Raw genomic sequence first — 16,070 nt, 5'->3', positions numbered from 1 at the left:
CACATGACCCTTCACCCATACACCTCTCCATCCCATAAAAAGTACACCTTCACCTCTGCACTTCCCCATCCCGCAACACACACCCTTTCACCTCTGCACCCCTCATCCAAAAGAGCGTACCCCTTCACCTGTACACCTCCCTATCCGATACGCATACCCCTTCACCCATGCACCTCCTCATTTCATAACACATGACCTTTCACCCATATACAGTTGCAATAAAAAGTATGTGAACCCTTTTGGAATGATATGGATTTCTGCACAAATTGGTCATAAAATGTGATCTGATATTCATCTAAGTCACAACAATAGTCAATCACAGTCAGCTTAAACTAATAACACACAAAGAATTAAATGTTACCATGTTTTTATTGAACATACCATGTAAACATTCACAGTGCAGGTGGAAAAAGTATGTGAACCCCTAGACTAATGAGATCTCCAAGAGCTAATTGGAGTGAGGTGTCAGCCAATTGGAGTCCAATCAATGAGATGAGATTGGAGGTGTTGGTTACAGCTGCCCTGCCCTATAAAAAACACACACCAGTTCTGGGTTTGCTTTTCACAAGAAGCATTGCCTGATGTCAATGATGCCTCGCACAAAAGAGCTCTCAGAAGACCTACGATTAAGAATTGTTGACTTGCATAAAGCTGGAAAGGGTTATAAAAGTATCTCCAAAAGCCTTGCTGTTCATCAGTCCACGGTAAGACAAATTGTCTATAAATGGAGAAAGTTCAGCACTGCTGCTACTCTCCCTAGGAGTGGGCGTCCTGTAAAGATGACTGCAAAAGCACAGCGCAGACTGCTCAATGAGGTGAAGAAGAATCCTAGAGTGTCAGCTAAAGACTTACAAAAGTCTCTGGCATATGCTAACATCCCTGTTAGCAAATCTACGATACGTAAAACACTAAACAAGAATGGATTTCATGGGAGGATACCACAGAGGAAGCCACTGCTGTCCAAAAAAACCATTGCTGCACATTCACAGTTTGCACAAGAGCACCTGGATGTTCCACAGCAGTACTGGCAAAATATTCTGTGGACAGATGAAACCAAAGTTGAGTTGTTTGGAAGAAACACACAACACTATGTGTGGAGAAAAAGAGGCACAGCACACCAACATCAAAACCTCATCCCAACTGTGAAGTATGGTGGTGGGGGCATCATGGTTTGGGGCTGCTTTGCTGCGTCAGGGCCTGGAACGGATTGCTATCATCGAAGGAAAAATGAATTCCCAAATTTATCAAGACATTTTGCAAGAGAACTTAAGGCCATCTGTCCACCAGCTGAAGCTCAACAGAAGATGGATGTTGCAACAGGACAACGACTCAAAGCATAGAAGTAAATCAACAACAGAATGGCTTAAACAGAAGAAAATACGCCTTCTGGAGTGGCCCAGTCAGAGCCCTGACCTCAACCCGATTGAGATGCTGTGGCATGACCTCAAGAAAGCAATTCACACCAGACATCCCAAAAATATTGCTGAAACAGTCCTGTAAAGAGGAATGGTCAAGAATTACTCCTGACCGTTGTGCACGTCTGATCTGCAACTACAGGAAACGTTTGGTTGAAGTTATTGCTGCCAAAGGAGGTTCAACCAGTTATTAAATCCAAGGGTTCACATACTTTTTCCACCTGCACTGTGAATGTTTACATGGTGTGTTCAATAAAAACATGGTAACATTTAATTCTTTGTGTGTTATTAGTTTAAGCAGACTGTGATTGTCTGTTGTTGTGACTTAGATGAAGATCAGATCACATTTTATGACCAATTTCCCACAACATGTATCTCTCTACCTCTGCACCTCCCCATCCCATAAAAAGTACGCGTTCACCTTTGTACCCTCCCATATTAAAGGCTGGAAACATTATAATTGGGTCTTTCCTGCTGACTAGCTGGATGGAACATTGGGGGGTTTTTGGATTGTTCGGTGTATATCTGTACCATTCCCTTCCTCGTTATAAACTGATTTCAGCAGCCCTTGTATTCCTATTGTTGATGAGAGTCTGGATGTCAGTGGGGACGCCACAAAAAAAAACAGCATAGGGTTCCCCCTAAAACACATACCAGACCCAATGTCCTTGACGGAGGTCTGGTTGGCCGGTCAAGGGGAACCCCACCCCTTTCCCCCACATTAGCCAAGAAAGAGAAAGGTGCTTGGATGTTCCCCCCCCCCCTCCAGGGTGCCCCCCCCCGAACCATACCAGGTCACATGTCCTTAAAGCACCTTATTCCAAAGTTGATGAGGGCAAGGGCCTCTTCCCTACAACTCTGGCCCGGTGGTTGTGGGGGTCCTATTAGAATGTGAGACCCTTTTTTTTTTTACAATAAGGGGGCATCCAGATATGCCCCCTTATTGTTTGTTAGCGGTTATGATTTTTAATAAGATATAAGCTGGATGTGCACAGAAGGATGGTAAAAAAAAAAAAACAAAAAAACTTGAAAAGCCAGAATTCAGCCATTTCCCCAAAAAAATAACAAAGCTGCAGTTTGTATGTCGTATTGGACGTAAGACACACAGACAGGAAGTGACGTCACATACAGACAGGAAGTTCCGGGTGAGAGGTGAGTCGGGAGGAAGTAGAGAGGAGCCATTGCTGGAACTGGCAGAAGAGGAGGTAATAAGTTGGAGCAGTTATACATTAATATATTACAATGCTATTTATAATAATTTCCCAGGATTGGCATTTTTTTGTTTTTTTTTTAACTGATCCCACAAAATGGGAATTGCTGCCAGACTTTCATTCAAAACATCGATAGGAGAAGGGTCGTGAATTGCATCGTATTGCGAATTTCAGATATTTAGTGTCGGGGACTGAGGGCCGTATCCACTGAGAGATGGACAGTCCAAGTGTTTGCATGAGCGTACCGGAGGCTATGCGGGGACACAGGTGTCCCGGAGGTGCACAGGGGTGCTACAGAAACACAGGGGTGCGCTGGGGACACTGGGGTCCACAGGGCACACTTGGAGGTATGGGTGTGGGCTGGAAACACTAGGGTGCAGTGGGGACACGGGTGCACGAGGCATGACATTGGTAGCACTGGGTTACACCTAAACCACTGGGGTGCACCAAAGACAGAGGGGTGCACAGGGTCACTTGGAGACATGTCGGTGCACTGAAGGCTCTGGAAATATAGGGGTGCACAGACCACACTTGGAAACACAGGGGCACTCTTGGATACAGTGGGGGGGGCACATTTGAAAACATGGGGAGTGTACTGAAGACGCATGGGGTGCAGAGGGCATGCTTGGAGTCAAAAAGACACTTGTTAACATGGAGGTGAACAGAAAACACGGGGGTGCACAGGACACAGAGTCACAGGGACACATTTGGGAGACAAGGGGGTGTGCAGGGACACACTGAAGATGCAGGGATGTATATGGCATGCTCAGGGCTCATAGGGCACACTTGGAGACATGGGGGTCTACAGGGCACATTGGGAGACACAGACACATTTGGAAACATGAGGGTGTACGGGGACACACTGGAGAGACAGGGGAGCATAGGGCACACTTGGAGACATGGGGGTCTACAGGACACACTTGGAGACAAGGGGGTACACGGGGACACACTGGAGACACAATGACTCATAGGGCACACTTGGAGACATAGGGGCGTACATGGAGACATGGGGGTCTACAGGGCACATTGGGAGACACAGACACATCTTAAAACATGAGGGTGCACGGGGACACACTGGAGAGACAGGGGAGCATAGGGCACACTTTGAGACAAAGGGGCCCACTTGGAAACAAGGGTGTGCATGGGGACACACTGGAGACACAAGGGTGTATAAGGCACACTTGGAGACATGGGGGTCTACACGGAACACCTGGAGACACAGGGGCACACTTGGAGACATGGGGGGTCTACAGGACACACTTGGAGACAAGGGGGGTCTACAGGACACACTTGGAGACTAGGGGGTGCATGGGGACACAGTGGAGACACAAGGGTTCATAGGGCACTGTTGGAGACATAGGGGAGCACAGGGAGACATGGGTACATTGGGAGACACAGGCACATTTGGAAACATGGAGGTGCACGGGGACACGCTGGAGAGATAGGGGAGCATAGGGCACACTTGGAGACAAGGAGGTGCACAGAGAGACACAGGGGCACAATTGGAGACATGATGGTCTACAGCACACACTTGGAAACAAGGGGGTGCACGGGGACACACTGGAGACACAAGGGCGCATAAGGCACACTTGGAGACATGGGGGTCTACACGGAACACTTGGAGACACAGGAGCACACTTGGAAACAAGGGGGTACACGGGTACACACTGGAGCACGTAGGGCACATTTGGAGACATGGGGGTGCACAGGGACACACTAGAGGCACAGGGGAGCATAGGGCACACTTGGAGACACAGGGGCACACTTACAGACAAGGGGGTGCACAGGGACACACTTGAGAAACGCCAGAGAAAAAGGCACACTTGGAGAGAAGGGAGTGCATAGGGGCACACTTGGAGAGACAAGGGTGCATGGGGCACACTAGGAGACATAGAGGCGCGCTTGGAGACATTGGGGTCTACAGGATAAATTAATTCTTTCTTTTTTTTTTTTTTTTTGCCATTTCAGCGAAATTTATCTTAAGAGAAGTTGTATCAACTTTGGAAATCAAAATATCTCCCATCCCTCTTGTTTTTTCACATCATTGTGGCTAATATTCTACTTATCTTTATTAATCCTGAACATTATAGTTAAAAATAAAGGCGAAGCACAGCTTTCCTCCAAGTGAGCAGATAATATAAACACCACAAGTACAATCTTCAGTGGTATCCCCAAACATTTTGCCCTCCATTTTTCTCTCATACCCCCCCCCCCCCCCCCCCCATCACCCCATTCACCTCCACCCTCCTCTCACCCCATACACACACCACCTACTCCACCTAATACTCTTATACCTATCCAGCCCATTCACACTCCAGCCATAACTTCCATATGTTCTTATATTCCTTTAAACTGCCTCTCCTTTTATACCAGAATTCCTCTTTCATGATCATATCCTTAACCTCTTTTCTCCATTCTCCTACTTTTGGGGGTTCTTTCGCCTGCCACTTCCGTGCTATGATTTTCCTACCCTGGAACAGGCATCTCATAATTGCGGTCTGGGTGTCTTTCAGCATATCATTTTCCTCCAGCAAACTCAAAAGACAAGTTCTGGCCTCCATTTCTAATGAGGACCCAAATATTGCGTTGATTTCCTCCACTAATTTTTCCCAGTACCTATATAACTTGGAGCATGGCCAAAACATACGCACTAGGTCTCCTCTCCCATCTCCACAACGCTGACAATTCGCATCCTGCCTCTTACCAAACCTAAATAATTTCTCTGGTGTGTAATAAAGTCTATAAATCAAATACAAATAAGAGACCCCCTGTGACGGTGATAGAGATATCCTTGGCCCTAATGCCAGAATAAACTTCCATTGTTCCTCCGTTATTGTACCATCCTCTTCCTCCCATTTAATTCTCTTCCTGGACTCCACCTCCCCTTCTTGCCCCACCTTATTTATACTCCTGTACATTTCCGAAATCAGCCCTTTAGACCCCTTAGTGTTTACCAATTTCCTTAACAAGGGCATTTCGCTCCACTCTATCGCCTTACCTCTGAATTGTACCTCCAGGGCATGCCTCACTTGCAAATAGCTAAAAAAACAATCTATTGGGCACTTCAAACTCCTCTCTTATCTCTTGAAACGTTTTCAACCTCCCTGCCCTATACAGTTGCACCAAGCAGTGAATACCCCTCCTGTCCCATTCTTCTATTATCCCCATCATATTAAGCTTGTTCAGCTTTTTGTTGTTCCATATCGGGGAAAACTCGGAGAACCCCGTGTATCCCAATACAGCCTTTACAGTCTTCCAGCATCTAATCATTAGCTGAGTTGTTGGGCAGCTGTATCCAAAAAATTCAGCCTCCACTGCTTCCACCTCCGTATCATGACTGATGTTATACATCCATACACTGTTTCTTCCTACCCTTTCTTCCACCAGATTACTGCCTCCCATAAACTGTATTTGGGCTGCCAAAAAGTAACTCCAGGGGTCCTGGCAGCGCCAGGCCTCCCTCCTCTCTCGGCCGTCGCAGCGCTTTCAGACCAATTCTTGCCACTCCGTTTTTCCAGATTAGGATAAATGAATTATAGACAGCGCTTGCTCCACCTAATAATGTGGTAAAGTACCAGTACTACAATAATATATACTCTGTGTCTATTGCTAAACCATATCAGTTCATAAACCAAACATCTGCTAAATCAAGTCAAAAAAATGTTTGAGTGACATATAAAGTGCACATGGCGATGGCTGTGTAAACCAAAGTTTTTTCTTTGTAATAAATTTGTCAAATAGATGAATAGAAAATTTAAAGTAACATATAAAGTGATGGCTGTACAAAACAAAGTCTTTTCTTTATAATGTAATAAAGTCCTGTGTGCTCCGTATCCCTATGGTATCTGTGCATCCACCTCACGAGGGACTGTAAACACTCCGCACTCACCAGATATGATGGACTCCCTTACCATATAGCAAGAAAAGTCTGCTGAGCTTGTAGGTCTTTATGGGGACCTATCCCCCTGTGATATCCTCTGATGTCTCCCACTGATGTGGAGTCACCTCCAATGGTGACCCCGGAGCTCCAGGATCAGAATGTGCACATGTGCGATACATGGAGAAAAAAGCTCCTGATAGTATAAAATCCTCAAACAATTTATTGAAAATCGGCATTATACATGATTAAAAATCCATCAAAATTGTATTGCTATTGATTGAATTGTCAAAATGTGACCAAACTGAACGTCACAAAAGCAAAAAACGGCCCTGCACGTGTAAGAGTAGTGGTCGCTGCCTATAGCATGGCGTGCGTTCAACTCTCTGGGCCGGTGTTTATCACCAAGGTGCGGGTGTTCAATATTTTTATTGGGGTCTACAGAGCACGCTTAGAGACAAGGGGGGTGCACGGGGACACACAGGGGACCATAGGGCACACTTGGAGACAAGGGTGAGCACAAGGACGCACTGGAGACACAAGGACCCATAGGGTACACTGGGGAGACAGAGGCACATGGGGCACACTTGAAAAACACAGTTCTTCAGGGCACACTTGGTTACAGGGGCACACTTGGAGACAAGGGGGTGCACGGGGACACATTGGAGAGACAGGGGAGCATAAGGCACACTGGTTTACCATTGGCCACTGGCTTCACTTCCCTCTATGGATCAATACATGTCTTGTATAATCGGTTGCAGCTTCTGAACGACAGATGGGACCTTTACTGGTGACATCAACGTGGAGTAGAAGCATTTTCTTTTTAAAACAATACAGATTTTGTTTTGTTTTTTAGGACTATTGTGATTGACTTTCTATCATAAACATCATGTGTCCTACTACAGTCCAGAGAAATCTCATTTATTTTCCATCCGCAGAGAAGATAGATGACATGATCAACTCAAGGACAGACAGAGATGGGAGTCACATGGCTGAGAAGATCTTAAACCTCTCCCTGCAGATCATCTACCTGCTAACCGGAGAGGTGAGGAGGACTCTGGGAGGTCACATGACATCACTCTTATCTCTATTAATAAAACACAGACCTGACCGGAGAGGTGAGGAGGATTCTGGGAGGTCACATGACATCACTCTTATCTCTATTAATAAAACACAGACCTGACCGGAGAGGTGAGGAGGATTCTGGGAGGTCACATGACATCACTCTTATCGCTATTAATAAAACAGAGACCTGACAGGAGAGGTGAGGAGGATTCTGGGAGGTCACATGACATCACTCTTATCGCTATTAATAAAACAGAGACCTGACCGGAGAGGTGAGGAGGATTCTGGGAGGTCACATGATATCACTCTTATCTCTATTAATAAAACTCAGACCTGACCGGAGAGGTGAGGAGGATTCTGGGAGGTCACATGACATCACTGTTATCTCTATTAATAAAACACAGACCTGACCGGAGAGGTGAGGAGGATTCTGGGAGGTCACATGACATCACTATTATCTCTATTAATAAAACACAGACCTGACCAGAGAGGTGAGGAGGATTCTGGGAGGTCACATGACATCACTCTTATCTCTATTAATAAAACACAGACCTGACCGGAGAGGTGAGGAGGATTCTGGGAGGTCACATGACATCACTCTTATCTCTATTAATAAAACACAGACCTGACCGGAGAGGTGAGGAGGATTCTGGGACTCTAACATGATATTCCTATTTGTTTCTCAATACAGAGATTTCCTCTTGTGAAGTCAGGTGATCATAGGACCATCACAGTGCCTCCATGTGACTCCCTAAAACCTGAGAGACACAACATGCAGAAGATTCTAGAAGTCACCAAGAAGATGATGGAGCTACTGACAGGAGAGGTGAGCGGTGCTGGGAATTCTGGGACATTATCCAGTAACAGACAAGGGATGTGTCTGGATGGTGACTGTATCATTGTGTGTGTCAGGTTCCTATAAGGTGTCAGGATGTCACTGTCTATTTCTCCATGGAGGAGTGGGAGTATTTAGAAGGACACAAGGATCTCTACAAGGACGTCATGATGGACAATCAGCCGCCCCTCACATCACCGGGTAAGAGGAGACTTTATTGTAAAGGAGAGAGCAGTACGGAGGGTCCACCTAGATCCCCCATCATCTGATAAACACATAGAAACAATGTATTCAGTCAGTGTGTGTGTTTCCTACAGAGGGATCCAGTAATGGGATCCCACCAGAGAGATGTCCCCGTCCTCTGTATTCCTGGGATAACTCACAGGAAGATCACACCATCCCTCATCATCATCAGGTAGATGAGGATCTAGGACTCACGATTCTCCAGGTATGACCTTGTTTCATTATATGTAATATTCGTTTATTAGTACTCCCTATTTTCATCAAATCATTTGTGTTGCTTTAGTGGGACGACGTGGATATAAAAGTTGAGGATGAAGAGGAAGAGGAGGAACCTGCGAGGAGTGATCAGCAGTCGATGGAGAAGGTTGGGATGTTGGCCGCAATGAAAGAAGATGAATCTTCTCTAGATATCAGCTCAGGTGAGTAATAAATGCAGAAAAAGGTCTAGTGGTCAGTTGTTTAACTAGTTCTCCCTACTGTAAATGTCATGTTCCCAACAAATGAGGAGGAGATACTGTACACCATATGAAAAGGTTCATCTCCATTCCTCAATATAATATTATGTTCCCAAAAAATAAGGTCGAGATACTGTACAGCACATAAAAGACTCATCTCCATTCCTCAATATAATTTCATGTTTCCAAAAAATTAGGAGATACTGTACACCATATGAAAGGTCCATCTCCATTCCTAAATGTAACTTTGTGTTCCCATCAATTGACAGGCAGATGGACCTTTCATATGGTGTACAGTATCTTCTAATTTTTTGGAAACATGAAATTATATTGAGGAATGGAGATGAGTCTTTTATGTGCTGTACAGTATCTCGACCTTATTTTTTGGGAACATAATATTATATTGAGGAATGGAGATGAACCTTTTCATATGGTGTACAGTATCTCCTCCTCATTTGTTGGGAACATGACATTATATTGAGGAATGGAAATGGACCTTTCATATGGTGTACAGTATCTCCTCCTCATTTGTTGGGAACATGACATTATATTGAGGAATGGAAATGGACCTTTCATATGGTGTACAGTATCTCCTCCTCATTTGTTGGGAACATGACGTTATATTGAGGAATGGAGATGGACCTTTCATATGGTGTACAGTATCTCCTCCTCATTTGTTGGGAACATGACGTTATATTGAGGAATGGAGATGGACCTTTCATATGATGTACAGTATCTCCTCCTCATTTGTTGGGAACATGACGTTATATTGAGGAATGGAGATGGACCTTTCATATGGTGTACAGTATCTCCTCCTCATTTGTTGGGAACATGACATTATATTGAGGAATGGAGATGGACCTTTCATATGGTGTACAGTATCTCCTCCTCATTTGTTGGGAACATGATGTTATATTGAGGAATGGAGATGGACCCTTCATATGGTGTACAGCATCTCCTCATTTGTTCGGGACACTTGAAGAAGGGTATACAACTGATTACTAGACCAATACATATAATTTTTAACTACAATGGATAAAATAATCATTAAAAATTGACTTCCCACCAGATGACAACCATCTCCCGATTACACTGGAGGGACATCATGTATCATCGTCAGACAGTAAGGCAGAAGATCGTGGCGCAGTGCCATATCCTCAAGGACAGAACCTTGTTTTTAAACCCTCACGTTGCAGATGGCACCACAGAACGGGTTCCTCTGATCCTGCAGAAGGTTTTGATAAATCATATTCAATTTATGAAGATATCATCCCAATATTTCACAGTGAAGATCAATCCAACGATCCACCTAATCCCGAGGAATTTTCTGTGGTCAATATGGGTGATATGAAATTTTCGGAATGTATGATATCTGTACCTCCTCTTGATGTATATCACATAGACAAGGGTCCGTTTTCCTGCCCGGTGTGCGGGAAACTGTTCCAGAAAAAGAAGAAGCTCTATAGACATAAAGTAACTCACACTGATGAAAAGCCTTATTCCTGTTCCGAGTGCGGGAAATGTTTTTCACAAAATCGAGGCCTCACCCTCCATATGAGACTTCATATCGGGAATAAGCGGTTCCAATGTACAGAGTGCGGGAAAGGTTTCAGCGAGAAGCAGTATCTCCTGGCGCACCAGAGGCATCATACGGGCGAGCGTCCTTATACATGTTTAGAGTGCGGGAAAAGTTTCATATGGAAGGCGAGTCTCGCCAGGCACAAGATCCTTCACACCGGGGTGCGTCCGCACGCTTGCTCAGAGTGCGGGAAAAGCTTTGTGCGGAAAGAGGTTTTAATCGCTCATCAGAGGTCGCACACGGACGAGAAGCCGTACTCGTGTTTGAGGTGCGGGAAATGTTTCTCGCAGAAGGCTCACCTCAGGGAACACCAGACTATTCACACGGAAGAGCGTCCGTTTTCATGTTCCGTGTGCGGGAAAACTTATAAGAGGAAAGTACATCTGACCGAACACCAGAGGAAGCACATATAACTGAACACTAGAGAACACCTACCTGTTCATACCCAGGACACACGTGTGGAGGCTCATTTATGGTTGAAGTTTTATGTCTGTACAATTATTATATATATATATACCGTATTTACACACATGAGCATCTTTTGACCTAAAATTAATTATCAGGGATGGTGAGAACCCCTCATAATGGGGACAGCAGAGATGGTGAGAACCCCTCATAATGGAGACAACAGGGATGGTGGAAACCCTTCATAATAAGGACAGCAGGGATGGTGGGAACTCCTCTTAATGGGGACAGCAGGGATGGTGGAAACCCTTCATAATAAGGACAGCAGGGATGGTGGGAACCCCTCTTAATGGGGACAGCAGGGATGGTGGGAACCCCTCATAATGGACAGCAGGGATGGTGGGAACCCTTCATAATGGGGACAGCAAGGATGGTGGGAACCCCTCACTTCGCCTGACCCTTACCAGAACTGTAAACAGAGCGTAGCAGTTAAGACGGTCAATGGCCTGAGGGACAGTACGGGCTCTCTGACGAAGTCTAGGTCAGGGATCCTGGAGGTTGTCAGGTCATACTATGCCGGTCTCCTGGGAGGAAGGAACCTTGATCGGACAAGGATGTTGGGTTTTTTGGACTCTACACCAGGACTGGAAAGTAATGTTCCTTTGATGAATTTGACAGATGAAATCACTGCAGATGAGGTAATCCAGGCTATTGATAAACTAGCCATCAAGAAAACGCCAGGGCCAGATGGTTTGACAGCCGAGTTCTATAAATGTTTTAAGACGATCCTGGCTCCCTACCTTGCGGAGGTTTTTAATTGCTGTTTGAATGAGGGTTCTCTCCCTCTCTCCATGAGGCAATCTGCAGTGATCCTTCTGTCAAAGGGTAAAGATCCTTCGATGATTGGGAATTGGCGCCCCATTAGCCTTCTTAACGTCGATAGAAAGATACTGGCAAAGATTTTCTTCTGGCGATTATCACCAGTGGCAGGCAGTTTGTTATCCCGCCACCAGCACTGTTCGGTCCAAGGTAGAAGAACTTTCTCAGCAGTGTTAGCTGTCCGGGAGGCTTTGGAGAGTTGTAGAGCTGTTGGTTGGGGTAAATTTTTGCTGACATTGGATCAGGCTAAGGCCTTTGATCGGGTTAATCATGAGTACTTGTGGCTCCTTCTTGACAAATATGGCCTGGAGGGGGGTTTCATTGATTGGCTCAAGATTTTGTACAAAGGGGCTGAAAGCTTTCCTCTGGGTAATGGTTGGCTCGGGCAGCCCTCAGGGGTGTCCATTGAGTCCTCTGCTATATGTGTTTGCAACCGACCCCTTCATTAGAACGCTAGAGAGTGGACCACTGTTTGGGGTACCTTTGGGCATCGCTGGTGAGCCTCCTTTGAAGGTTGTGGCCTATGCTGATGATGTTTCTGTTTTTATCTCTGGGACTGCGGAGGCGCAGGAGGTGGTCTCAGTGATAAGGCAGTGTGCAGAGGCATCAGGTTCAAAGGTCAACCAGGACAAGTGTGAAGCTTTCTGGATGGGTGTGGAAGGTGAGAGCTTTGTTTTCCCGGATGACTTCCCGGAGCCCCAACAAAAAATTCGAGTTCTAGGCATTGAATTCGGTCCAGGTGACTATGGTCATGCAAATTGGGTGAACAGGCTGGAGAATGCTGATGTCAAGGTGGCAAGCTGGAAAGGTTGGCAGCTTTCCTTGAGGGAAAAGGTTGATCTGATCAAGACTTACCTGATTCCAATTTTTCTGTATGTCAGTTTTGTTTGCATTTTGCCAGTTTCTCTCTATACCAGGGTCTATAGTTGTTTCTTCCAGCTGTTATGGGGGAACAGAATAAACCTTGTCAAAAGGAATGTGACTTACCTTCCTAGGCGGGAGGGTGGTCTAGGGATGATCAACCCTGTAGTCTTTTTCTCTCTGATGTTTGTGAAGTACAATCTTGGTAACATGTTGGCAGAGAGACTGCCTGGGTGGGTTGATATTTTCCAATCCTGGTTTAGGCCCTTTCAGCGAGACTGGGAAAATGGTAGCCAGTGAAAAGCCTGAGGGTCAAGCATGAACAGCTCCCGGCTTATGTTGCCCCGTGTTTGAAAATGCTTTGGCAGTGGCAAGTAACAGTAGGAGAAGTCAGATCTCTTCCAAGGAAACTTCTTGAGAAATGAATCATGAGCTCTGCTTTTTGCGAGCCACTGGCCTTGAGGGATTGCCCAAGTATGGTTTTGGGGGTGGGTTTGCGACTGATTAATTTGGAGAGAATCCCAAAGAAGTTTAGGGATCAGGCTTGGCTTCCCTTCATGGAAAACTATATGTGAAGGGCAACTTGAAGTTTCTTTCCATGAGTGATCGGGGCTGCCCGAGAGTGGAGTGTGGAGGAGTAGTGGAGTCCATGGATCACTTTCTACTTCAATGCCCTTTTAATATAGAGGTGTACAAGAGGGTGGGGAGGGCTCTGAGTATACCCTTCCTCCCCCATATGAGTTATGCAGAGTGGGTGTATGGGGCATTCCAGACTCGTCGGGATTATGATTTGGAAAAACTTTTTTTAGTTAGTCTAGTAGTCCGTTATTTCACATGGAGTGCACGGTGTCAGGTATCCTTACGGAGTAAAATCCTCCCTGTCGAAGTGGTGGTGCAGGACATTCTGGGTGAGGTTGGGAAGATTCGGGGTCTTGAGAAAGGCAGGTGGCCTGGATAAGGGTGTGGAGGAATATCAGGACTCTGTAGCTGCTGCCTGTTGATCTCGGGGTGTGTGGCTTTTCTTTCTATTCTTGATTCACTCCCCTAGATTTTCAAGATGAAATCTATTTTTGATAAAAGGCTACATGCATGGTGACGGTGATGTTCCTTAGTCTGGCTCTCCCGTAGGAATTGTGTTGTGCACAATTTGGTTTGTACCATTTATAATGTTCTTGTTTTGTATAATCATATTCAATTATTTTGTAAATATGTTTTATTTATTTATTATGGTTTTATTGCATATAAGTTGCTGTTTGTAAGATTTTTCAATAAAGAAAATTAACCCATCATAATGGGGACAGCAGGGATGGTGAGAACCCCTCATAATGGGGACAGCAGGGATGGTGGGAACCCCTCATAATGGGGACAGCAGGGATGGTGAGAACCCCTCATAATGGGGACAGCAGGGATGGTGGGAACCCCTCATAATGGGGACAGCAGGGATGGTGGGAACCCCTCATAATGGGGACAGCAGGGATGGTGGGAACCCCTCATAATGGGGACAGCAGGGATGGTGAGAACCCCTCATAATGGGGACAGCAGGGATGGTGGGAACCCCTCATAATGGGGACAGCAGGGATGGTGGGAACCCCTCATAATGGGGACAGCAGGGATGGTGGGAACCCCTCATAATGGACATCTGGGATGGTGGGAACCCCTCATAATGGGGACAGCAGGGATGGTGGGAACCCCTCATAATGGGGACAGCAGGGATGGTGAGAACCCCTCATAATGGGGACAGCAGGGATGGTGGGAACCCCTCATAATGGGGACAGCAGGGATGGTGGGAACCCCTCATAATGGGGACAGCAGGGATGGTGAGAACCCCTCATAATGGGGACAGCAGGGATGGTGGGAACCCCTCATAATGGACATCAGGGATGGTGGGAACCCCTCATAATGGGGACAGCAGGGATGGTGGGAACCCCTCATAATGGGGACAGCAGGGATGGTGGGAACCCCTCATAATGGACAGCAGGGATGGTGGGAACCCCTCATAATGGACAGCAGGCATGGTGGGAACCCCTCATAATGGACAGTAGGGATGGTGGGAACCCCTTATATTGTGGACAGCAGGGATGGTGGGAACCCCTCATAATGGACAGCAGGGATGGTGATAACCCTTCATAATGGACAGCAGGGATGGTGAGAACCCCTCATAATGAGGAGAGCAGGGATGGTGAGAACCCCTCATAACAGGGACACCAGGGATGGTGGGAACCCCTCATAACAGGGACACCAGGGATGGTGGGAACCCCTCATAATGAGGAGAGCAGGGATGGTGGGAACCCCTCTTACTGGGAATAGCAGGTGTACAGACCTGGGACCTCAGCGTAGAAATCTCAGCGATAGGTGATAGAAGACTCTCAATAAAATATATATATTTTGGACTGATTCCATTTTATTGATTCTACACCAAATAAAACAAGCAGAAACACAGAGCACAAGATGACCCCTTTCCAGAATCATCTTGTAGAGGAGATAAGTTACCACTCATAGGAGGTGATGGCAGTAGAGCTTCTCGGGGGGCTGAGGATTCATTGCCCCCTCTACTCTCCCTGGAGTTATATGATAGCCGTCACTTACTGAGGGTCTCCATGTAGACATTTGCTGAACAAATGTGTTGAGCATACTTTGTATACATAGAGACCCTCAGTAAGTGCCCCGTCATTGGTGTCAGTGGGAGGAATAGTACCCCATCATTGGTATCAGTGGGAAGAATAGTACCCCATCATTGGTGTCAGTGGAAGGAATAGTGCCCCACCATATGGGAGTGGAAGGAATTATGCTCCACTGTTGGTGCTCTTCTACCAATATGGCCACCTCTACCCAGAGACACCATGCAGAACAGGGCATGGTAGGTCCATAGCTAGGAAAGAATCAGCTGGTTGGAGACCACAGGCAATACTGGTGCCTAATCCTTGGTCTGCCCATTTTTGGGCACAGCTTCTCGAGTTCAGTTCCTGTTTAAGCTCAAAAACGATACTATCACCTAACTCTTGGGCCCCCACTTCCCATCAGCAATGGGATGGTACCTTATGTTTGGTTCCTTTAGATAGGTCAACCAATAGAAACAAAGGAATGCGACTTTATTGTGTCGGATGGGTACAGCAAATCCTTCTGAGAACCTCGATCTTCTGACCGCTGCACCACATCTACATCTTCCATAGACTTTTGCAGGCTGGTGCCTCTTCAACTATCTCATATAGTGTATATATATTTATTACATATACATAAACCAGGGG

General features: G+C 46.0%; 1 protein-coding gene across 1 annotated transcript; it reads left to right on the top strand.

Moving 5' to 3' along the window:
- The first annotated feature begins 2,272 nt into the window (after positions 1-2,272).
- On the top strand, positions 2,273-15,256 carry LOC141104728 (uncharacterized). Its single transcript, XM_073594427.1, has 6 exons — positions 2,273-2,620; positions 7,442-7,548; positions 8,260-8,604; positions 8,721-8,851; positions 8,930-9,065; positions 10,171-15,256. Exons 3-6 carry the CDS (start codon positions 8,520-8,522, stop codon positions 11,091-11,093), a joined length of 1,275 nt encoding a protein of 424 aa, XP_073450528.1. The 5' UTR covers positions 2,273-2,620; positions 7,442-7,548; positions 8,260-8,519; the 3' UTR covers positions 11,094-15,256.
- Positions 15,257-16,070: the final 814 nt, after the last annotated feature.

The sequence above is a fragment of the Aquarana catesbeiana genome, linkage group LG08 (assembly GCF_042186555.1).
Source record: "Aquarana catesbeiana isolate 2022-GZ linkage group LG08, ASM4218655v1, whole genome shotgun sequence".
NCBI lineage: Eukaryota > Metazoa > Chordata > Amphibia > Anura > Ranidae > Aquarana > Aquarana catesbeiana.
The sequence above is the reverse complement of the archived record's forward strand: the minus strand, read 5'-3'. Positions and strand labels throughout refer to the sequence as shown.

Excerpts from the sequence above, each read along its gene's own strand:
- LOC141104728 (XM_073594427.1), top strand. The coding sequence starts at position 8,520 with ATGGAGGAGTGGGAGTATTTAGAAGGACACAAGGATCTCTACAAGGAC. Across the intron at positions 8,852-8,929 it reads TAGGACTCACGATTCTCCAG|TGGGACGACGTGGATATAAA; the intron begins GTATGACCTTGT and ends GTGTTGCTTTAG. Across the intron at positions 9,066-10,170 it reads TTCTCTAGATATCAGCTCAG|ATGACAACCATCTCCCGATT; the intron begins GTGAGTAATAAA and ends ACTTCCCACCAG.